This window comes from Scleropages formosus, chromosome 7 (assembly GCF_900964775.1).
Source record: "Scleropages formosus chromosome 7, fSclFor1.1, whole genome shotgun sequence".
Taxonomy (NCBI): Eukaryota; Metazoa; Chordata; class Actinopteri; order Osteoglossiformes; family Osteoglossidae; genus Scleropages; species Scleropages formosus.
The window spans coordinates 32,184,611-32,207,485 of record NC_041812.1 but is presented as its reverse complement, the minus strand read 5'-3'; the positions used below and the strand labels follow the sequence as shown (position 1 = coordinate 32,207,485).

At 44.4% G+C, this 22,875-nt stretch overlaps 2 protein-coding genes across 5 annotated transcripts in view; both read left to right on the top strand.

Annotated features, from left to right (window-relative positions):
- Positions 1-1,925, top strand: part of LOC108942035 (aryl hydrocarbon receptor nuclear translocator 2-like) — a 31,066-nt gene extending 29,141 nt beyond the window's left edge. Inside the window, exons 17-19 of one of the 4 annotated variants that reach the window (XM_029253453.1) lie at positions 573-709; positions 906-1,000; positions 1,310-1,925. In XM_029253453.1, the coding sequence (XP_029109286.1) occupies positions 573-709; positions 906-1,000; positions 1,310-1,331 (254 nt within the window). In that variant the 3' untranslated portion in view covers positions 1,332-1,925. Of the gene's footprint in view, positions 1-572; positions 710-905 lie in introns of all 4 variants that reach the window. The other 3 variants (XM_018765067.2, XM_029253451.1, XM_029253452.1) reach the window with 3 other exon arrangements.
- A 7,856-nt stretch (positions 1,926-9,781) lies between these two features.
- On the top strand, positions 9,782-18,363 carry abhd17c (abhydrolase domain containing 17C, depalmitoylase). Its single transcript, XM_018764966.2, has 4 exons — positions 9,782-9,826; positions 10,104-10,615; positions 16,852-17,031; positions 17,755-18,363. The coding sequence occupies exons 2-4, from the start codon at positions 10,131-10,133 to the stop codon at positions 17,972-17,974; spliced, it is 885 nt and encodes a 294-aa protein (XP_018620482.1). The 5' UTR covers positions 9,782-9,826; positions 10,104-10,130; the 3' UTR covers positions 17,975-18,363.
- The last annotated feature ends 4,512 nt before the right edge of the window (positions 18,364-22,875 follow it).

The window sequence follows — 22,875 nt, the reverse complement described above, 5'->3', positions numbered from 1 at the left end:
AGCACCATTACAGACGAGTATCTCCGCCTAGCTAGTTCTAGTCTCTCCAGCTCTCATGCAGATTTTCACTTTTCCTGCATTTACTGTTAATGCCCTCGACTACTGGAAGCATCTCACAATTATACAGATGTGCGTGATTGAGTATGTGTGATTGCCCTGTGATGGACTGGTGTCCCATCCAGATTGTACCCTCCCTCACGCCCCACCTTCAGTATAGACTCTAAACCACCATAGCCATGCATTGACCATGCAATGATGGATGGATGGATGGATGGATGGATGGATGGATGGATGGATGGATGGACTGATGGATGGAATATAGTACAAGTGTATTGAAGGCTGTTGATTTCATGCTGTCATATAGTCAGTGATGGTGGCAGGAATAATTGTGCTTGGGATGTTCTGGAGTAACATGGAGAACAATACAATGAAGAATAGGTGTAGAACTCCAATAACATGGAAGAAAAGCATTCCTCCTTCATGACAGATGCATGTGACATCTCAAAGCATTGACCACGAACCAAGTTTCAATCTTGATTCACCCCACGATTTTTCTCTCACTGCTTCTGCAGCCGAGAGCAGCCAGGATGGGACACAGTTCCCAGGTCGCACCTCAGAAGTGTGGTCGCAGTGGCAGGGACAACATCATGACCAGCAGGGCGGCGGCCAGCACACACACCCCCAGCCCAGCCAGGCAGAGGACTTCCAGGTACCTGGCCTCCTCACCGTTCCTTGTGGATGAAGTGATACTGATCACTCACGCGTTTCTTTTTTGTCGATGTCATCAGTAGCAGCAGCATGTCTGGTAGACATCTGACATGGTCTTTTCTTGACCCATCCAGGGAGTCTTATTAAATAGACGTCTGGCATATGCTTTAACTGACCGATCCTTTCCTGGTTTCTAGGACATGCTGCCACTGGCTGGGGATCCGACACAGGGCACAGCCAACTACAACATCGAAGACTTTGCAGACCTGGGCATGTTCCCGCCCTTTTCAGAGTAATGTCCACATGAGCTGAAAAAAGAACATTTAAGCAATTATTCTGTGATGCTCTTTATGCTTGCGCAAGTGCCACAGCTCGAGTGGAATAAACAAAAGACACACTTCCTGTTTATGAGGTAAAGGAGTGCGATCCCTGGTAGATGGAATCAACAGGAAGTCACTCGCTTGACTCATGGGGAAGCAGCCAGTGACATGACATGACATGACATGACATGACATGACATAATGATGCATCATCTCATTTACATTCCAGAGGCATTTCAGCTAGCTCGCTTATTGCCGTGTTCTCGGTTTTCTTCTTCCAGCTGTGCCAGTCTGATCAGCTGAAGGTCAGCTGCTGGCGTTCAGTGAGTACTACATTAAAGTGCTGCTCGTCCTGTCGAACCAGATCTCTCAGCATGAATCATAGGCAAAGACCTCCCTTAACCAGTCCCAGCGTTGTAGGATACAGTGACGTGTAAAGGAATTGTACCTGACGCTTAAAGTGAGCTCTGTCAAACTCGTGGCTCCTCCCACATCTTCCAAGGAGCGGGGCTTTGTACTCTGTGCTTTGTTTCTGGGTGCAGTTGCTTGTATGCTGTCTTTTCCACTGTTTACAGAACATGCAAGATGTTTAAATCGGAATTAATTGTAGCCGAGACATTTGACATGAAACGGCTGTATATTGTCCAGCGTCGAGGACTGAAAGGAGGACCATGAATCGCAATCAGTTTGCCCAGTGAAATGGATGTCTTTGTAAATAAAGTGTAATTTATACGTTTCCGTTGTTTTTGTACACATGCGCAGCTACAGATGTGTGTTTAATGTCTCTGTGCTCAGTGAATATATTGTATATTAGTCCTTAGTTAATTTTACACTATGGTTAGACTTTAAAAAGTGTAAATGTGATTATTTTGTGTAACACAACCACATGTGGTAATGACAATAAAATCTCCATATGTAAACTGACTGGTCAACTTCTTTAATTAATCGTTATCATGTGTTTTCTGTTTTTCTTTCTCACACACATGTCTTTCATGGAATACGGTCACAACAGAACTACTAGCCACTCTCACATAAAAAATCTCCCTCTCACTCCCACATGGGGTGGTGTGTGTGTGTCTTCCATTAAGCTCAGATCCTCTACCAGAGACCTTGGAGTTTGAGGGGTCTACGCAGTATCTTAGCTGTTCCTTGGACTGCACTGTTCTGGAGAGAGACTTCAGATGTTGTTCCTGGAATCTGCTGGAGCCATTCTCCCAGTTCGGGGGTCACAGCCCCAAATTCTCTTATTACCATTACGTAGAACAGCAGCGGGGACAGTGCATCACCTTGGTATATGCTGCACTTGATAGTCACTTGTGCGATGGCCTCTAGTGTTGTTTTCCAGGGCTGCATTGAGTTCTTGAGGAAGGCTATCAGTGTCACGTTGGCCTTGTATAGTGTCAAGCACTCCAGTATCCATGTGTGGGACATTGAGTCGTGCGCTTTCTTGTAATCAGTCCAGGTGGTGCTCAGATTCGTCTGCCTGGTCTTAGAGTCTTCAGTGATTGCTCTGTCGACCAGTAGCTGGTGCTTTGACCCTCTGTTGTTGTTTCCGACGCCCTTCTGAGCTTCGCTCAATATAGCTGCTATGATGCCTGAGAGGAGCTTCCATGTTGTGAAGAAGCAGGTTATCAGCTGGTAGTTTGAAGGTGTTGTACCCTTGTGAGGATCCTTCTTGGATCAGGATTGTCCTGCTCTGTGTTAGTAGCTCATTCATTTGTGCTGTCAGACATTCATGGAGTGCAATTAGCTTCTCCAGCCAGTAGGTGTGGCTCATGTCAGGTCCAGGTGTTGTCCAGATTTTCATACTTGAGACGTACTGTTGGATGTCTGCCTTTGTGACGATGACTGGTTCTTGCTGTGGTCTGCTCTCAGGTCCACCGGCCACTGGACATTGACACTGGGTGATGCCACCTTCCAGGATTGCTCAGTCTCAACCTTGGATGGGTCTGCTCTTGTGCTGTTGTTCACTTGCAACTGGGAGTACACTCTAGATGGTTCTTTGGAGAACAGGCCAATTATTTTCCTGGCCTCTGCTTCTCTAGTGTATCTCTTCAGCCTAGCAGACAGAGCTGTATATACTGTATATAATGATTTGGCCTGATTTTGTAGTGAAAAAAATCTATTTTAACCTTTATCATTATAACTGCTAATGCTCTTTTCCCTTGAGAGCGTTATCATCCCCAGGGAATCCCACTGATGGGAGCAGCTGTTGAATCCTTTGAGTTGGGAAAGACAATGCAGCCCCTTCTCCCAGCATCCCCTGGGATTCACATGGCTAACACGAGCCAGCTGTTTTTGCCAGGTTCAAGCTGGGCTCATCTTGACTGGATGCATATTTAAAGATATGTCTCACTAGCAGAGTGGAACTGCTTTCCTTTCAACCTCTTTTATGAAATATGTTTCGTTTTTAAATGAACACCATCTGGCTGGTGTCCGGATGTGTCACAGTATCAACTAAATGGTCTGTGCTGCATTTGCAAATCGCTGCAAATGTTGCCTAAAACTGGGACATGAGTGTCGGCATGCAATATACATTAGATGGAATTATTTCCAATTCTTAATTACCATCAGAAAAAGCACACCAAGATATGCGAGTATCGGTGACAAACACTAAATATCTCCAAAATCGGTAAAGGACGAGTCGAAACGAGGCCTCGTGCGATCGGCCGAAGTCTGATCAATGGCTGTTAGATTGTGCAAGAGAAACGTGACTATTGGGCATCTTCTCTGGTGCAATATGCGACCAGCGGATTCTGACATGGCAGACATATTCAGTGGTGTGATAAGTCCTTCGTGGTCGGCCCATTTGTGCTCCTGAGCAAATCCAGATCAGTTCCGCTTCAGATACGTGTTCTGACCGCTGCTAGACAAGTGCCCGTTCAGTGGGCTGTAATGATGTTTGCAATCCTGCTGTTCCAGTCCACAGCACTGCTGATGAGGGGAGCAGAATGTGGTCCAGGATTACTGGTCTCACACCTTGTTTCCCATTCTTTCACACATGTGCTGTTATGTAATGCAAGCTGTGACAGATGACTGACCACAACATGGTCATCAACCTGCTCCGAGCTGCTGTACCTGAGTGAGGTTCTTACCACTTTTAAAAGAAACTTGGCATAGAAGAGGAGAGTAACTATTGTCAACAGATTAATCAAGTGTTCAGTTGCTTAAATAGGCCCATCCACCCATCCATCCATCCACCCTCTGAGCACTTGTGCAACGCAGGATTCTGGTGGTCCAGACTTTATCCCACAATCACAGGGCCTGAAGCAAGGTAGAGAACACCCTGAAAAGGGCACCACTTAATCACAGGGCAAAATCACACACCCTCATTTGCTCCCATATACACACAGAGTCACCAAACTCAGCTGAAAAACATGTGTTTGGAGTGGGGGGGGGGGAAACCAGAGCACCTGGAGGGAACCCATATGAACGGGGGGGGGGATATTCTAACTCCATACAGACCGACCAGGAATTAACTCATTTGTGAACCTCAGGAGTTGTGAGGCACCAGCACGACCTGCTGAGCCACCATGCTGCCCCTTGCAGAAACAGGTGAGATGTGTATTACGTGAATCGCTGTGCACAAGAGCCAATAGCAAAAGCAAAAAACACAAAAATAGCATGCGCGTTGTGCTTCAAATCGCGTTGGCATTCGGATCAAACGCAGTGGCACTGAAAAAGCCTTATTCTGAGAACTCCAGGGGCTGAAATGTGTTTTCATACCCCAGTGGATTACGCTGTGAGCAGGAAGGCAGGGGGCTGGCCTCTCCCTGCTGCCAGTCAGTACACTCCCTGCCAGGGTCTCATCGGCTCTCCAGTGCCCGCTGGTTTGTGTGTTAAAAGGCCCAGATATTAGGGGGAGGCTGGACTGAACATGCCCCGCCACACTTGGCACCCCACTCTTATAGGCTGTGCTTCAATTTCCTTTAAGCCCCCTTTCTACCAGTACACACATCATCTCTGGCCCAACTCACGCCACACCCTGCAAGTTCAGAGGTCATTAACAAAGCTAATCATTTACTATAACTGGCCATTTGGTACTTCAGGATTTTCTGTTGCTGTGACGGCATTTTTTAAAATTGATTTTTATGCGTTCTCACAAACAGGGCTGATGTGTACGTAACTTCTCGGAAACCCCGATTCTCTTAGTCAGGACATATTCTTTTTCTTTCTTTTCTATGTTATTTTTCATTTTTCCTAAGCAACGATTGTTTTCTTCTCTTCTTGTTGGTTTCTTTTGCTGCTTCGTCCAGATTCCAGTAGTAATTGGACACAGATCTGAAGCTGTTCTGTTGGGGTGAGCCGTTCGTACGACAGTTCAGTGAGGGACTACAGAGTCTGCTGGATTCAACTAAGCTGCATTTTTGGACCTGGGGACCTGAGGGACTGCACATCTTTCATGAAGCTCATCCACTACTGACACACCTGATTCCAGTGGAGATGGCAGAGTCCCACTTGAGCTGGAGCACCCCATCAGCGGTGGTCCCATGTGGGTCATCTCAGGTCAACACTCTGTATACCCACACTCGGGATTCCGGAAAGGGGTGACATGTTCCAGATGCATCATCTTCACTTGCTCACTGTGACATCATGCCTCAGTCCTTAGCAGAGGTTGGCTGTGTCTCCCGACAACACTAAGCCACGTCATGGAAGAAAACCTCTCTAAACATGCAACAAATGTGTGGGTTTTTTTCAGTTGTTCTGAAATTCTAATTGAAATCAGAACCGTGGAACAAGCCTAAAGATGTTATATTTATTTTGAGAGTGCAAATAAATAGAACAGTCCTCTGCTGGATTGTTGTGATTCTTTGGAGGTCCACTTGAACAAATGTTCTAAACCGCAGGACCTAGCTCTGCTAATAGGAGATGTTATTTATTATGTAACCAAAGAACCTGTGGTGGTGCTTGTTGTTTTTGTCTTCCCAGAGAAAGTGAGTCAGGTACCCCAGCCTGTTGACAGATCAGCGGTCTGGCCTCAGTCCCTGTGTTGTTCTAACCTTCTGTGAGGTAAAAGAAGGGTATTTCCAACCTTTCAGCGCTGTTAAACTAAATCACAGTGCAGCACTCCTTCAGCACCATCTCCCTCCGGTTATATAAGGCCATTTTTAAAAATGCTTACTATGTTCCTTTGCCACAGTTTTGCTGTTTTGCCTAAGAGGGAGTAAAGGAGACCATGAGATATTTTACAATTGTTTCATGTTTTTCGAGTGTGCCGGAAAAGTGTGTGGGCGGGAGTGTGTGGTGCGGCTTTGTGCAGTGGTGTAACTGGTGACAGCCTGTCAGGGTTGAGGCGCCAGTCCACACAAAGAGAGGTGCAATGATGTGTGACAGTGAGGAGTCATGGATCCTTTCCAGCCTCCACTAGTGCCACTAGACGGCCAGGCATCCATATAAATGTTCTTTAAATGGGTAAGCCCTGTGGTGCTGTCTCCAGTTCCTCCACGCATATTTGTTCACACCGAGTACGTGGTCAAGGGCCTCCTTAGCTGGTGTCTTCCTTGCATCATGTGCATGACCTCCTCATCGTTCACTGTCAAAATCAAAGTCCAGTGCATTTTGACACAAATTCCCACCAGTTATGTAACACCTGCGGGGGGCGCGGTGGCGCAGTGGGTTGGACCGGGTCCTGCTCTCCAGTGGGTCTGGGGTTCGAGTCCCGCTTGGGGTGCCTTGTGACGGACTGGCGTCCCGTCCTGGGTGTGTCCCCTCCCCCTCCGGCCTTACGCCGTGTTGCCGGGTAGGCTCCGGTTTCCCGCGACCCCGTATGGGACAAGCGGTTCAAAAAATGTGTGTGTGTGTGTGTGTGTGTGTGTGTGTGTGTGTGTGTGTGTGTGTGTGTGTGTATGTAACACCTATTTTATATGTGCACAGCACATGCAAGACACATGTAAGATGCTATGGAACTAGAAGAGATGCGACAAACATCGAATCTCTGTCTATTTCTGTGCTTGAGACCATGTCAGTGACCTCAATCCTTAGAGAGAGACCACTGCTTTTGGCTTGTTTACACCATTTCTGCACAAGAATATTTGTTATCTTTAGTTCTGTGTAATATTAATGTTAATTCTGACACATAAACAGTTTAAGGGTACAGGTCTAGTGACATCCAGAACTGATTTAGCAGCCCTGTGAAAACAAGGACTGCAATGATGTGGTGATGGAGTGCACTCACGTTTTTTAATTGTTTTATTGTATTATCATTTACTTTTATTTACCTGTTATGTCTTTTACATTATTTTTCATTCTTTTGTATACTTCTCATTCTTATGTATACGTTACTGTGAAACTCCACATAGAAAGTTCTGCATCTGGTGATTTTCCACACAGCCTTGACTAGCTTTTGCTTCAAGGACATACTGATGAGTAAGGCTGATGCTGCATTGAAAGACAGATCAGACATACACACAGGGCATACACACAGGGCACATGCATGAGACATGTGGGTGTCTTGACATCCTTTTGGAACTGTGTGCTCACATCAGTCCCTACAATGGTCACCATATACCATATAGAACGTTATGAAAGTTCTGATCATACCCCCCCATTCAGTTACAGGCACAGAGACATGTCACATATTACTCTAAAGACAAAAATATTTCAAAACAGGTAGAGGAATTCAGAACTTTGCATTCTGAGACATTGTTTTTGCATGGCGAAAAAGTGTAAAGCTAGTTTAACAAATGTGCAAGCAGTAGAAAAATTGAACAATGCATGTTCTGGTTTTCTGCTATGTTATTTTTATGCTTTGGTTACCATGGCTTCCTGTCCTATGAGCTACAGCTCTGGTCCCGGTAGGGCTGATGGTTCTCTACCCCACTGGATGTGGAGAGACTCATAAAAAGACTGCAATTTTATGAGGTTGATGGTGAGAACACATCTTTGTGTGGGACTTAAACAACAGCTTTTCTGATACAGTCGCAAGAAATACAATGCTAATGTGAGCAAACCTACTTTGGCCAGTGTTCTTTTATTCCCCTCTTTGCCGTCCTCACCATCAACCTCAGAAAACTGGGTGGCTGTGACCCTGGAAGCTTTTCTTTTCTCTGGAACTTGGTTCACTCCTTTCTTGTTGCTCAGTAAAATTAAATGGAAGTTTTAACTGGATCTCTGTTCAGTACAAATATTTGGATCACGTCAGCAGCCTTAATATTTATTTGCTGTGGGACCAAAATGTTCCTCAGCTATTAGCACACAACTTTTCCTTACTCAGTGCACAATAGGTCCCCTCACCAGTAATACTTTGTTTGAGAAATGTTAAAATGTATTATGGGTGTGTCAGGATTGTGTGTGTGTATCACGGTTTATTCAGACCGGAGAGTACTTGCTTCCCTGAGGCACTGATAAAACGCATGTGCACAGCCACGAAAAACAAAAAACTTCTGGGATGCGAGGCAGTGGTGCAATAAAGGACAACCCTGTGGGAACTACCGTGGAATTTGGAGAGCTGACAGATCAAGCATTTGTCTAAACTGGGTCCCAGTTTCTCTGCTTGTTCCCTGGGACCCAGATCGGCAAGGACTACCCAAAAAGTTCAGGCCATGATATGGCTTGAGTTTCCTCAAAGCAGCAAATGTCATGTTTTTCAACTGAAATCCAAACATTTACAAAGTGATTAAAGTGATATTGATTCCACCATGGCTTTAGAAATGGACCATTGCTGTAGGACCTGTCGGCTCACTTAGAGGTGCTGTTAAGGAGTTAAAAGTCCTAAATTTTAATAAAAAGTAATTGGATACCAACTTTTGCACGGAGAAGTTAGATCCCTTTTTGTAATGCCCTACTCCAAAATCAGTATTCTTATACCTTAGAGCTAGTCTTTTTGGTTTGGAGTCAATGCAAATAGGATGAGGGCCCCCCCGCCCATCTTCCACCCCTTACCACCCACCACCCCTCTATCCTGCTGACTGACGAGACAGTGACACACTTCTGAACTTCTGTGGAGTGTGACGTTCTTTGCAATGCAAGTCTGGATTAAATCCTGACGCCCTATGGATTTCTGTCAGCTCCGCTGGAGGGTCCTTTAGTGGCACTGTTTCTGTGAAGCATGTCCTTCTAGATGCACCAGCAGTCCCAGACAGAAACAGAAAAAAACATCACTGCATTCCTGAAGAGAATATTCTCAGAAAATTAAACACTTTGTCTTTTCAGTTTAAATGCCAAATCTATCAAAAATATCAATGCGCATATTAGAAAACTTTGATGTCCAAAGGATTTATTAGCACTAGTCCTTGATTTCATAATGTTTTATTTCTCTAACCCTAGGGACAACAACTGGGATATGTGTTTGCTGTACTTAGTGACACTTTATGAAGTGCATGTACCATGACAGATGTGTAAAAAGTTGATGTGGCACTTGATTTAATGAAGAAAAACATGTTTTATATTTCTGAGCAGCTCATTTTGCAGAGAAATTTATGTTATGGATGAAATATAGAATATATTAATAATTATAAATAATTAAATTAATTATAGAATTAATGAAACTTTAATAATCCCAGAGGCCAATTCACCTTGGCTGCAACAGTATACAAAAACCACAACTAAGATTTTTTTTTTTAATTGTGGTGTTTTTATTTTTCGAAACGCATATGCAAATTAAGTGTCCTAAATTTAACACAGATTTATTGTAATGCAATCATGCAGTTTATTGTAATTATAAAACAGTTGTTTCATTGTAGAACTACAGTAGAAAGGAAACAGTAGCCCCGCCCTGCGGCTGTAGACTACAACTGCCTTTGAACCGGATATCCGCTGTAACCCGGAAGCAGTGCTTCAAGGTTTTATGGCGTTTGTCGGTAAGTGTACATTGTAATGGTAGGTGGATGCCTTTGCCTTGCAGTAGGAAATATGCCAGTAGACATACATTTTTTCACTATATTGCGCTGTACAAAAGCTTACGATATGAAGCGCGTAACTGTTTGATATTCAAACTAAAAAGCGCGAAAGGGTAAGGTGGGCAAGTCAGACTCAGGTGCGTGACTGTGTTTGTCGTGAACGGACCGCTTTTTTTTTTGTCGACTCGCTTTCCCCCCCCCCACACATCGCCTAAATTCGCCGCCGTCGCCGCCGAAGGGAGCGGATTAAAAGCCCGCAGCCTCGATGCCCGAGCAAGGCCCCAGGATGAACGGCTTCTCCATCAGCGAGCTCTGCTGGCTCTTCTGCTGCCCGCCGTGCCCCGGTCGCATCGCGGCCAAGCTCGCCTTCCTCCCCCCGGAGCCCACCTACTCGGTACAGACGGCCGCCGACGGCACGTGCAGCCTGCACCTGAGCGAGCGCGCCGACTGGCAGTACTCGCAGCGCGAGCTGGACGCCGTGGAGGTGTTCGAGACGCGCACGAGCCGCGGCAACCGCGTGGGCTGCATGTTCGTGCGCTGCGCGCCCAACAGCCGCTACACGCTGCTCTTCTCGCACGGCAACGCCGTGGACCTGGGCCAGATGTGCGGCTTCTACATCGGCCTGGGATCGCGCATCAACTGCAACGTGTTCTCGTACGACTACTCGGGCTACGGCATCAGCAGCGGGAAGCCGTCCGAGAAGAACCTGTACGCGGACATCGAGGCCGCCTGGCACGTTCTCAGGACCAAGTGAGTATCCCTGGCTCGCTCCTAGTAGATCTGAGAGGCTCGAGGCGTTCGACCAGGCCTTGGCCCCTGTCATTGGGGGGGGGGGTCTCCTTGTTCCTCCCTGCATTGTGTCCAGGAACATGACACCTGGATCAGAACCTGGGCCAGAGCATTGTCAGCAGTGTTCACTCCATATCAGCTTGCCCTGGATCACAATAGTCTTCGCTCAGGTCAGGGGCTTAAACCAACATTCGAGAGGAGGGTTCCATCCTAGCAGATGTGTAGTCGCTGCTGAAAGTCAGGGGACATCTCAGACGGGGGACATCGCAAGGCCCGTTTCCCTAAGGGAAGAGACAGTTCCTGTTGTAGCCATGAGTGAACGTCATGGTTTTCCCTGATTTTTGCATCAGTATACAGAACCTTTCCTTGGAGTAGTGCAGGGATTCTTCACCTAGTGTCTACTGACTTCTTAGGGGTCTATGCAGGGCAGGCTCACTTTAAAAATACTAGTATAACCTTAATAAAAATTCTTTTACTGTGGCATAATTCTGTGTTTACGTATAGTACTTGCCACCAAATTTCTTTATGGACAGTTATGGATCATCAGTGCTGTCTGTTTGTCCAGCAACTTGTCACTTCATGTGACAACCTTAGATAGGCTTTTGGTACAGCGAACAGACCAACCCTTACCTTACATGTAGGAATCCTAATAAAAAGGCATATTGACATTGAAAGGTGTGGTTTAGCACAAGAATGGCCTCTCATCTTCTGATGGTTTAAGGTTATAGCTGTAGGTGTGGTTGATTCAGCACTGTGAACCGCTTATTTCTCAAAAGCTTTTCGAGAGCTTTTATAACATATTACAGCACTGGCCCGCAACCAACTGGGCAGGACTCTTTGGATTAATTAAAAGCTGATAGCCTGTGTGAGGCGTGAAATTGGCGTGTTCTCTTGTTGGAGAGCCACGATCTTGAGCTCCTGTCCAAGGTTCTTAACATTGCTGAATGGCGTGCCACCTAGGGTGATAATGTCAAAACACGTCACAGCACCCATACGCTCCTGATCAGCTGCCGTGCTGCCAGAGGGGAACATCAAGTGGAAGCGCTTTCTCTCCATTATTAATCGGCACTAGATTTCGTTTAAAATTCCAGCTCCTCAGCATTGACCTGGTGTGTATAAGGTGAGTGTTATGACCTTAGCAACTGACCCTGCATTATTTCTCTTAATGATTAAGGTGGGATTTGGCAGCAGGCACTGATTTGACTTTGAAGGGGAAAAAGTAACAGGAGCCTGTTTTAGAGTAACCTGCGTTTGTCCGGGGATGATTTGTGTAGTTTTGTAATAACCTGCCTTGTATTTGGGAAGCAGGTTGTCACAGCAGGTAGTGCTGGTGCCTTATAGGTTCAAGGCTGTACGTTTGGACATGGGTTAAAATTTAATTCTCTTTGTGTGCAATGTTCTTGTACTCTGCGTTCTCACTTATCTCCTCCCCCCCGTTCCTCTGGTCTCCACTTCAGGTGAATTAGTGGCTCTGAGTTGCCCTTTGTGTGTGAGAGAACAAGTACGTCTCATTGCCCTGTGATGGACGGATGTCCCATCCAGGGTGTGTCCTGCCTCAGACTTTGTTTCTGGAATAGGTTCTGGACTGCAGCAGTTCTGCACTGAAAGTATCATATGGTTATTGATTATTGATGGATGGTGCTTAACTAGTCTATGGTATTAATGACCTTCCCCTCTCGCTCAGAACTGCTGAATCTTTGCCCACATTTAAAAAGGGTCTTAAAACTCATCTCTTCCAGACCCACTTCGCTCACGATCTCTTAAGATCATGTAAGGTATAGAGATGTTCATGCCCATAAGGTATCAATGTTCATGATCATGCTTGGCTCAATCCTTTATACAGCTACTCCTGTAGTATATTGTAAATGTTTATATGTATCTCAAAAAAAACTGTTAGGAAGGTGATTAGGAGTCGGCAAAATTTTGTTGAAGTTTTATGGAGCTACTTGTGTGATGAACGTCGGTGCATATGGTGAAAGTAACTACTTAATCATACGTCTGTAGCTATGTCTATTTCTCCTAATGTAATGCACAAATTGTATTTTCTATGAGATGTACGTTGCTTTGGAGAAAAGAATCTGCTAAATAAATAAATGTAAATTAATTACTTTACCAAAACAAAAGAGGCTGTTTTCTTATTGAATTGTCATAGCTTCTAATGACACATTTAATCTCACGTTATGCAAACTCTGGCATCTTTCCCATGTTGAAGCCCAACGGTCCTCACTGCAGCTCAGTAGAACTTTCCTTGTAGACAGACAGCTGCTACTGTTTTGAAACCTTAGCGGTTCCTCAGAGCCAAGTGTCTTGTCTTTGCCCTTTGTTCAGCTCTTGCTCTGCCACCTCAGATACAAGACAACACCCACTCCACATTGCATGACTAAGGTGAAATCAGCTGTGCTCAATGGTCCCACACAGCCCTTTGTCTGGAAGCCACTTCCTCATTGCTGCTCACTTTTACAGTGTAAAAGCCTTGAGCTGCATAGTGTGTCTGTCACACTGCCAGTTAAACATTAAACACAGTTTGTAGTATATTGTGCTGGAGCTGAAATCAAAATCTTAATGTTGTGTGAAACATTCACGTTATAATACATTTCATACATCCTCTGCCTCAAATGGTAGGATACCCGTTTCAGAAAGATCACTTCAGGTATTCACCCATGAGGTGATAGCAGCTGGGACTCCTGTGCTGGAAATATAAGCATCTGATTTAAGTTTGGACAAGCAAGATGGTCATGTCGAATCCCTCCCATCTTGGTCTGCCGGGTGCATCTCTTTTGATCTCCTGTTTCTTGCCATTGTTTGCCTCCCAATTGTCATGCAATGCAGATCTGTTTTTTGCCTTTTGCTGCTGTTTTGGCTTCACATTCATGGCAGATGGTGCCCTTGCAGTTCCCATTGCCTTCAGCAGGTCAGTAGAGGACGTTCAGTTGGTGCTGCCCTCCTGCCTGAAAGTGTTGTTGTGATGAATTGGAGCCACAAAGAGATGAGCTCTGCATACTCCCTCTTGCACTCCTGGAAGTATGTTTACCTAAGAGCAGGTGTGACCAGTTTACCGGAATCTGTGATGGTTTGATTTCTACAGTCTGATCAGTGCCTGCACCCCAGCAAGAACACCGTGCTTCTTTTTCTCCTGTCACTAGGTCCCTCTTCTCATTCACAAAGGGTCCAAAATGAAAAGTTCTTGGTCTGGACATCAGTGTGTTGGAATTGGTTTCCTCCATCCTTCAGAACTACTGAATCCATTCCAGCACTCAAGGAAGTTCTCAAGACTCATCTCTTTTGGACTCCATTCCTTTCTGAGCTCCATAAGTTAAAGTGTCACCATTTTAATTTTATGAATGTATTTTGATACTTGTGAGTCATTACTGATTACTGTAGGTAGCTGCTGGAATGTGCGTTCTGGGAAAATGGTGGTATCACATGCTGTGCTTCAGTAATCATGTGTGTCTGTGCAAGCCTTTTAGCTGTTATGGAATGCACTCTGCTTTGGAGAAGAGTTCTTGCTAATTGCATAAATGTAAATATATAGAGCAATGGCAGATCAGGTGCAAAAGTTTACCAGCCTTACGTGTGGCATTTTCAGCTGGGACATGATGACTCAGTGGGTTTGCTTTCTTCTCTTCCTGACTGCTTTTTGGTAAAGATGGATCACAGCTTTGGCAGGTGGAATGCTGGTTGCACTTTAATTTGGTGTGTTGTTGACGGCATTGATGCTTCCAGCTTGAGCCTGTCAGAGGTGCTCTGTAAGGTGATGACTGGCAGTAAGGAGACCCATCTGTGCTGCGAATGACATCACTGGCTCCCTCTATTTCAAAGGCATTCTTGGCTTTGCATGTTTTTTTATGAGACCAACAGGCCAAAAGGTTGTGGCTCTCTTGGGCTTCTAGTTCAGACCGCTTACGTGATTTGACCTGAAACATCACAGGTGAATGGTGGCAACAGCTTCTCAGGGAAGTGTTTTCACTTTGTGTCTGAAGCAGGTTCTGTTGATGGACTCCTGCTCCTATATGCTGATGTCAAGGCAGAAGCTCCAGCTTTGTGACCTTACGCATTTGCTTATAACTTGTCTTTCTTACAACAGCTTCCTTTTGGTTTTAGGATAGGAATAATTGTTTAAAATCACTTGCTAAAATAAATAACATCTTAGTACAACTATGGGGAGGAAATGTTAGCACCTGCTTCCTTGCCAAGGTTTTGTCTTTCCTGGTGAATGTTTATCAGGAATAAAATCCCTTAACTCTGATTTTTGTTGTTCTTCAGCTTAAATGAGTTAGAATAACCTAAAAATGCACCTCCTGCTTTCCTGTGTGCCTGGTGCTCTTGAAAGTGGTGGGTCCAGAGACAGGCAGAGGGTTAAAAAACAACGGTGGCGATTCATGGGTTGGTTCGGAGGGGTAGGTGCTAACCTACTGCGCTTGGTTTTGCAGTGCAAGTGCTTTGGGGCAGACAGCAGGAAAGGGCTTTGCCAGAAAACATCTCCAAGCATTTGCTTTGGCAAACTGTGCATTTCATTAAATGAGTCCAATGTGTACAGCATTTGTCCACTTTACACCTTTTCTGGAAGCCAGCAAACAGAGAGGCGTTTTAATTCTGACTTGTCGCTTAATACTTCCTTTTATAATACAATTTTTTTTGAAGGGCGTTTGACGAAGGTCCTGTAAACCTAGCAGTGCTGGTGCCGGTGCCAGCTGTTTGTCATCTTAGGTGACTTGTGTAAATTCTGCCTTTGGACACATGTATCTGTTTGCAGTCTTTCTGCAGCTTTCTGCACAGTGCTTTTTGTGCAAAAGAAAGTCAAGTGCATCAGATTCTTTCCTCTTGTCCAGAAAAATGTCAGCACTTGAAGAAGCAGTTGATTGCTCACTCTCCTGTGAGCAGGAGCTCTGTTCTGTTGCCCATAGAAAGTACTTTTTTTGTGTGTAAGCCTTTACAGTCTACCTGACTTCTACATGTCCATAAGTCAGCGAGCAAGGTTTATGCTTGCATAATGAAATACACATTGCCGTGCAATCTAAATCATCCAGTGTTTTTCTGCGCTACTTTGTATGTTTATCCGGGTTGGGATAGGTGTTGCGATTCAGCGTATGTTTTTTGAGGGTTTCTACGGTGCAGTCTAGGTTTCTTAAAATAAAACTGCAGATCTTGATGTGACAAAGCTGCTGTTGATGAAAGAGAAGCATTTTTAGCAGCTCAACGAAGCTGCAATTGCACATGGGGATTCGGGGTGTATGGAGCACTTCACTATCGCTGAGATGTAACAGACTGAGCTCTGAAGAGAGCCCATGGCCCACAGCTGTTTTATTTCACTACTAGGGATGTGTCTGTCTGGTGTTAGCTGTGGACACCAAGGTCAGGCCTCAGATGTGCTTTGGTTCCACTGAGCCCCTTACACCTGAGCCCCTTACACCTAACCCCCAACCTCCCCACATGCTTGACCCATTTCCTTGCCGATGTGTGTGGAGAGGGCAGAACCTCATAAATGCGGAGAACTGATTTCACATGGCTTGATTATTACTGAGAGTCCAAAGGGAGCGTTCATGGTTTGTTTCTGCTCTTCTCCACGCCAGCAGTTTGTTACGGCTTCTGAAGAACCCTGGCTGATTCAAGGTTCATTTCACGCATTAGTTTGCATTTCCTCAGAGTGACCGATTGTATGATCATATTCTCAGAAAGGCTTTTGTACTGTGTATGAGAGGGAATCTAAAATTTAAAAATTAATGAAGTACTTGTTAAACCAGCAGCTGTATTCTGAGGAGCTCCACATTTCTGGCCGGTCAACAAATGGGCTTTTAGAGACATACCTGGCTCAGTGCTTCTAAGTATCATGGGAGCTTCGGACATGGGAGGAGATGCATGTATCTACGTGTGTCCTGTAAACTTTGAAACCTGTGCAACCTGAATCCTGAAAAAAGTTTTTGTTTCAGCTTGTTGCTCAGATACATCGATCCAAGGCAGGTTATGTTTCTGGATTTTAACACCCTTATACAACTATCGTAGTCTTCAGTGTTATGCTCAATTTTGGCCCCCTTCCTGATATGACCAATAGCCAGATAACTGCAACAATTTCTGTTATTTTGTGGTCTAATGCTAGTTTAGGAAAGAAACTGCTTTAATTTTGTATGCCATTGGTTGTTTTGTGTATTTCTCATTGGTCTCTCATGAAATTAATTTTGTTTGTTCTTTCATTTGCTTAGATATGGTGTGGCCCCTGAGAGTGTAATCCTCTATGGCCAGAGCATCGGCACTGTGCCAACAGTGGATCTGGCATCTCGCTACGAGTGTGCGGCTGTCATCCTCCACTCACCACTCATGTCTGGGCTTCGGGTGGCCTTTCCAGACACCAGGAAGACCTACTGCTTTGATGCCTTCCCAAGGTGAGTTCACGTGTTCCGTCTGGCCAGGTCAAGGTGGGTCCAGATATCTGATCAAGGTGGGTCAGGATGATCAGCCAAAGTTTGTAAGTGGAGTCACTTTACAAATTTCCAGTTTTTTTAAAGCAAGTTGAAATAATCTTTCTCCACGTATATTTTTATGAGAAGGAACAGTGGTTCCTATACGGTTTGTGTTGCGTCAGTCACCTTGGAAACAATGGCTGCTTTTGTGATGTCACACCTGGTTGCTAACTTCCTCTTTCACTCTGTCGGCCTGCGGTGCTCCTCTGGATCTTGCTTAAAGCCTGTGTTGTTTCCTCATAGAAAACTTCAGAGTCCTCGTCAGTCAAGTGCAAGACATCAATTATAGATAAGAGACTTTAGAATGGAGCAGTAAGAGGAGAATTCTCAGAGTAAACCACTCTGCACTAAAATTGAGTTACCTTTTCATTATTTACATAAATTCAGTATTTGACTAATCTTGCCTCAAATGATGCTTTAATGGAGAGAAGTAATGCATTATTTCGCGCATTATCCATGACCGTTCATCTATAAACTAAATCCTTTAGTCCACAGTGGTTCCAGGATAGACTCAGCTCTGAGCCCTCAGTGACCTGTTCTGTCACCCACCTTTTTGTTTATCCCTTATAAGCATTTGTCCATGGCACAATGTTCTCCTGCCTCGCATAACCACGTTCTGCCATGTCCTTCCTGCCTGTATTTCAGCATCGACAAAGTGTCTAAGGTGACATCACCGGTTTTGGTGATCCATGGCACGGAGGATGAAGTCATCGACTTCTCCCATGGTCTGGCCATCTATGAGCGGTGTCCTCGCGCTGTCGAACCCCTTTGGGTGGAAGGGGCAGGCCACAATGACATCGAGCTGTACTCACAGTACCTGGAGCGGCTGAAGCAGTTCATCTCCTTTGAACTGCCGAACTCCTGAAAGCATCCCCAGGAGGACGAGGAGGAAGACCCAAAAGCTTAGGAGCATGGCAGATCCTCTTCTGTAAAGGACCAGGACCTGGTCAGTGATTGCTCCTGCTTTTGAATGCAGATCCTTCTCAGCTTCTGTTGCAGTAGAATACGGTCAGTCTTTGTTTCTGGGGGTGAGTTTTCAATGTGTGAATTTTACAACTTTATACTTTTTTATACTTGAAGGGAATCTTGGAAAAAATGTTTTTGCACCTCAGATATGAATTTCATTTTGTTTTTAATAATTTCACATATCTTTAAAGAATAACAGAAGCACTTTCCTTGTGCAGTAATTATGATGTTGTGGTTTTTTTTCCTTTCGATTGTTATGTTAGCATTCCATTTTTTTCAATGGGAAGATAAAAATCTTTTTTAAGAGTTTTGTAATTTTAATTTCTCCTGGATTTTTTTTGTACCCTCACCCAAGCAAGTTAACAACCCAGGGAACAATCTTTTTTATTATAAAGATAGACTGTGGTGTTGTACACTGGACACTATGTGAATCGTTTTTGCTCTAATGGTTGTTTTAACTTAACAGTACTGTTTAGAACACACAACGGGACATGGCGTAAGTGACTGTTCTCCCCAACCTCTAAAGCATGGTGCTTGGTGGGTTCTTGAACTCACTGGGAGATGTCCTCCACCACGTCCTCTCAGATCGTTTCACAAAACCACTAACTGGGAGACACTAGGCATTTAACTGTATGCTTTTACATTTTTTTTTTCTAAATGCGCTTTGACACTACAACAAAGAAGGGCCTTATGTATAGTTCGACATTCCTTTTTGGAAGCATGATAAGGGCCATCCCAGTGTGTATGGATGCTGCTATCTGCTCAGTTTTACTGCAGAAATCACTGTGAAACTCCACTCGTTGATATGCAGAGGCAGGCTTCTTGCAGTGTCTGTCAGAGCCGCTGATTGGATCTGATTGGACCGTTTTCATCTAGTCCTGCACATTGCACCTGGTCTAAAGATGAAGTACCTTCCCCACACGCATCCACTTCTGTCATATCTGACAGCAGATGTTCATGACCATTAGAAAACAGAAGAAATTGGAGCTTGTAAGTAAATTTTCTATCATAAGAGTAGGCTTATGCGGCTCTACAAATAAGACTCTAGATTTTTTTCTAAAATTTTTCCTACTCCAAATTTATTAAGGGTAAAAAAAAAAAAAAAGCAACCGCATAACACTAGCATGATTGTTATGTGTAAAATAGCCACGCAGTTTACGTAGGCTGAGGTCTGATAATCGAATTACTAACGCTTAATGAGCCTGAATGTGTTAAAGTATTAGATGTTGAGGGTGTTGCTTGGAAGTGTCATTTTTGTAATATGTGGTTTTAACAAAAAATTGAAGGATTTTACTGTGTTGTTTGAAGGATAGATGCGTGTCACCTGGCAGCCAATGGAAATCTCTGTCATGCTGGTGTCATTGCTCTTTTTCAAACATTTCACTTCTGAGGACCCCAAACAAATGACCAACTGAGTTTGGTCAGCTCAGTGGAAGATCCTCCAGATGAGAAAATCTGGAAGCCCAGTGGTCATCTCAGCCAGGGATGGTCACTCCCTGAACATGTTGGGGATTCTGAACAATAGAGAACTTGGGTAGAAGTACAGTAGTGATTGCTCTGCATACGCTTTTATCCAAAGTGACTTGTATAGTGTACAAATCTAGACTTTAACCAGTTTTTAAAGCTGTATGTTTTGCTGAAGCAATTCAAATTAAGAATTTAATTCATGTGGACAACAACAGGCCCCCCTTCTGGGACTTGAACCTGCAGCCATGTGTTGACAGGTCTTGTTCTGTAACCATTAGTAATGTAACTCAATGTGCAGGTCAGTAACATTTCAAGCACTAGTTCAGTAAGATGGTGCAGTTGTGTGTACTGACCTCAATCCCTCAGTCTCCACCTGTTTAATGTAGTTTTTCAGGTCTTGAAGTGAGTTTTTTTTTTTTTTTTTTGCAAAGCTGCCCCATTGGACTTACATTTGTAGTTGAACCTTTGTTTCTTTTTCTTTTCTTGTTAAAAACAAAACGGGTGTTTGTTGATTGCCGACCCTCCCCCCCGTTTTTTTTTTTTTACTTTGGTTCTTCAGTGTATCTTAAGATTACATGTTTAAAGCAGATTTTTTAAAATAAAAATATACTGTATTGTATCTATGAATCTACATGAAACACGATTAAAGGGTATTTTAGCTGACTTGATTTTGACACTGGAAATGGAATATGCATAACTTATGCATAATGCTTCATTGGTACAAAGAATACTAGTGTAGACTGTATTAAATCAAAAAAGCCTTAAATGTACTGTAAGACGGAGATTGATTTGTATTTGCATTCTACAAGTCTGTCTTGTTGTTTCAATGCGACATTGTGTGGTCATTAAGGAATAAAGAACGCATGGAATTGCAGAAAAGGGGACTCCACATTTTATTTCCGAAGCAGATACTCACAGCAGAGGTTCTTTGCCAGACTGCTGAAGACTCTGGGTTTTTGGGCGCTGGAGACGAACTAGACAGTGGAACACAGCAAAGACCCGTCTAATGAAGTGTTCTAACCATGACTGCCGGCAGCATTCATCAAAGTTGTATGGAGTAGAATCAAGATCACTAGATCACCCGTGCCATGTGACCAGCATGGATGCTGAAGTTTTCATAACATTGAGGAGCGAACTAACCCTGTCCTATTCAACTTCTGAAAATGGATTCTAGGTAGTCTTTGAAAACACTTAACCACACGTTTTGTCCTGTTCAGCTTAAGGGCTACATTTGTAGCCTCGGGCGTCACTCTAGCGGGCTGTCCTCCATTCAGATGGATTTCCCTTTCAAGGCTGCCGCTTTAATTTAAAAATATAGTGTCTACACTTTCCCACTCTTGATGAATACAGCTTTCAAAAGGAAATGAAAGTAAATTTTTCTCAAATTTGCCAGTAGTAAAGATGGGAGGGTTGATGATGTTGGGCAGACAACTATAAAGATTTGCAGTAAATGCCACTATTCAGAGTTGTTTATTTAAGCAGGGCATCCCTCTGTGCATGCCAGTGATGGAAGTGCTCACAGTGGACTAAATTTAGTCTGGGGTTTTGCCATGATTCACCAAGGCCTGCAGCTTCTCCTGCTGCTGGATGGCGATCCAGATTTTCCCAAGCAGAAAAGCACGTCTGTTGAAGTCCATGTTCTAAATGGGGCCTCTGTGGCAAGCAGGTTGCTTTCAGGAAAGACGGGGGGGCTGGCTCTGAGTATCCGGCTCTGAGTATCCAGCTCTTCTGCATGTGCAAATCGCTCTACACTCAGGTTTACACTTGCAGTCAATTAACAGTGCAATGCTGGCACAGGCTGCGGAATGACAAATGTACCTACATATTCATATTGACCATCTCCATGTGATTTGGCTCAAGCTGCACATTCTACCAGCTGTAACAGTGCTATAGGGGGAGTTGAGCTCTACTTCAAGTGGAACTTTTGCCCTGGTGCAGAGGAAGAATTTGGTTTTGAAGAAAGGTGCGAGAGGCGGGCTATTGCTATGAGCTTGGTAGACCCGAAGCTGAAAATGAGGGATTAACAAGGCGAAGCCACAAGGAGAAGACAGTGCAGAACATCCCCTTTCATCGTATCGTAAGTATAAACGACTGCTTTTCCCCTTTCTGCATAATAACTGCTCATCTCAAGATTTCTAAGGTTCCTTTCAGTTTGGCTGCTTCATTTATTTGCAAAAGTTAGGTCAATGTTGGTTTTGCAAATTCTTATATATTTTGTCTGCATTTTGAGATTAATGCAGTTTCTGGTAGGGATAAATTTCTATTGGCATTTTGTTAGAAATGTCATCACAGTGTATTGATTTGCTTGGCAGAGTGTATTCTATGTGGATTGTTAATCAAAATTATTTGTATTATGTTTTGTCCTTGGAAATTGGTTAACTGATCGAGATTTCCTCTTATTGAAGTCATTATGATTTGCTTAAATTCTGAGGACTGGAAGCTGCTGGAGTTCATATCAAGAACAGGTGGACAACCTGGAACCATCTGCTATGTCCCGAGGATGATATTCTTGTCCTTTGTAACATAAATATTGGTCCGGATTCCAGTGCAAAGAGGGTAAAGCTAGGGCCTCATCGGTTCCTATGCCACACAGCCCTCTGCTCTAGGCTGGCCTTGTCCTCCTGTCTCAGTGACAACCCACAGGGAGAAATCTGACAATTGTCGCTGACACAATGTGTCAACCCCAGCAGGACCATTTTGCCACTTGGTCAATAAAAAGTGCAAATGGCAAAAGGTGGAGTTTTTGTCATTCCCTGAGAGTGGACCCACCATCTCCTTCATCAGTCAGTATCTAGCTGGAGATCCTCGTGGATGTGCAAAAAATCCTCTCTCCCTCACACCCCCTCACTTATGTGCCCAAGACTCATAGGACCTGAGAAGTGTGCATAAATGCAAATCTAGCTGTGCTCCCAGAGGAAGAGTTCCTACAGCGCTGTCTGGATCCCCCATAAGCCTGTCTGTTATGGATTTCTCAGACCCAACCTCAAGTCCATCTGCCATTCAGGGCCACAGTCACAGGACAGGAAGGTCTCTGTGTGTTAGAACCCAGATTCAGCTCAGTGTTGATGCTTTCACTGGCCTGCTGGCAGGGAGCCTGCAAACTCCCCCAGGTTGGTCGGTCAGGCCCAGTTTCCACATTCCAGGTTCACACAGGAAGGACGAGCCCGAGTCCATGTTTGGCCGAAACAGCAGTGGTACTCCCTTCTTTTGGCCATATTTTAGCACAGCAGTAGAAAAAAAGTCCTTTGGCTTAAGCCTCTTATTTTTGTTATCTAACTGATTGCGAGTGCATTATTGCAAAATAAACAGACCAGACGCAGCGCACAGCTCGGA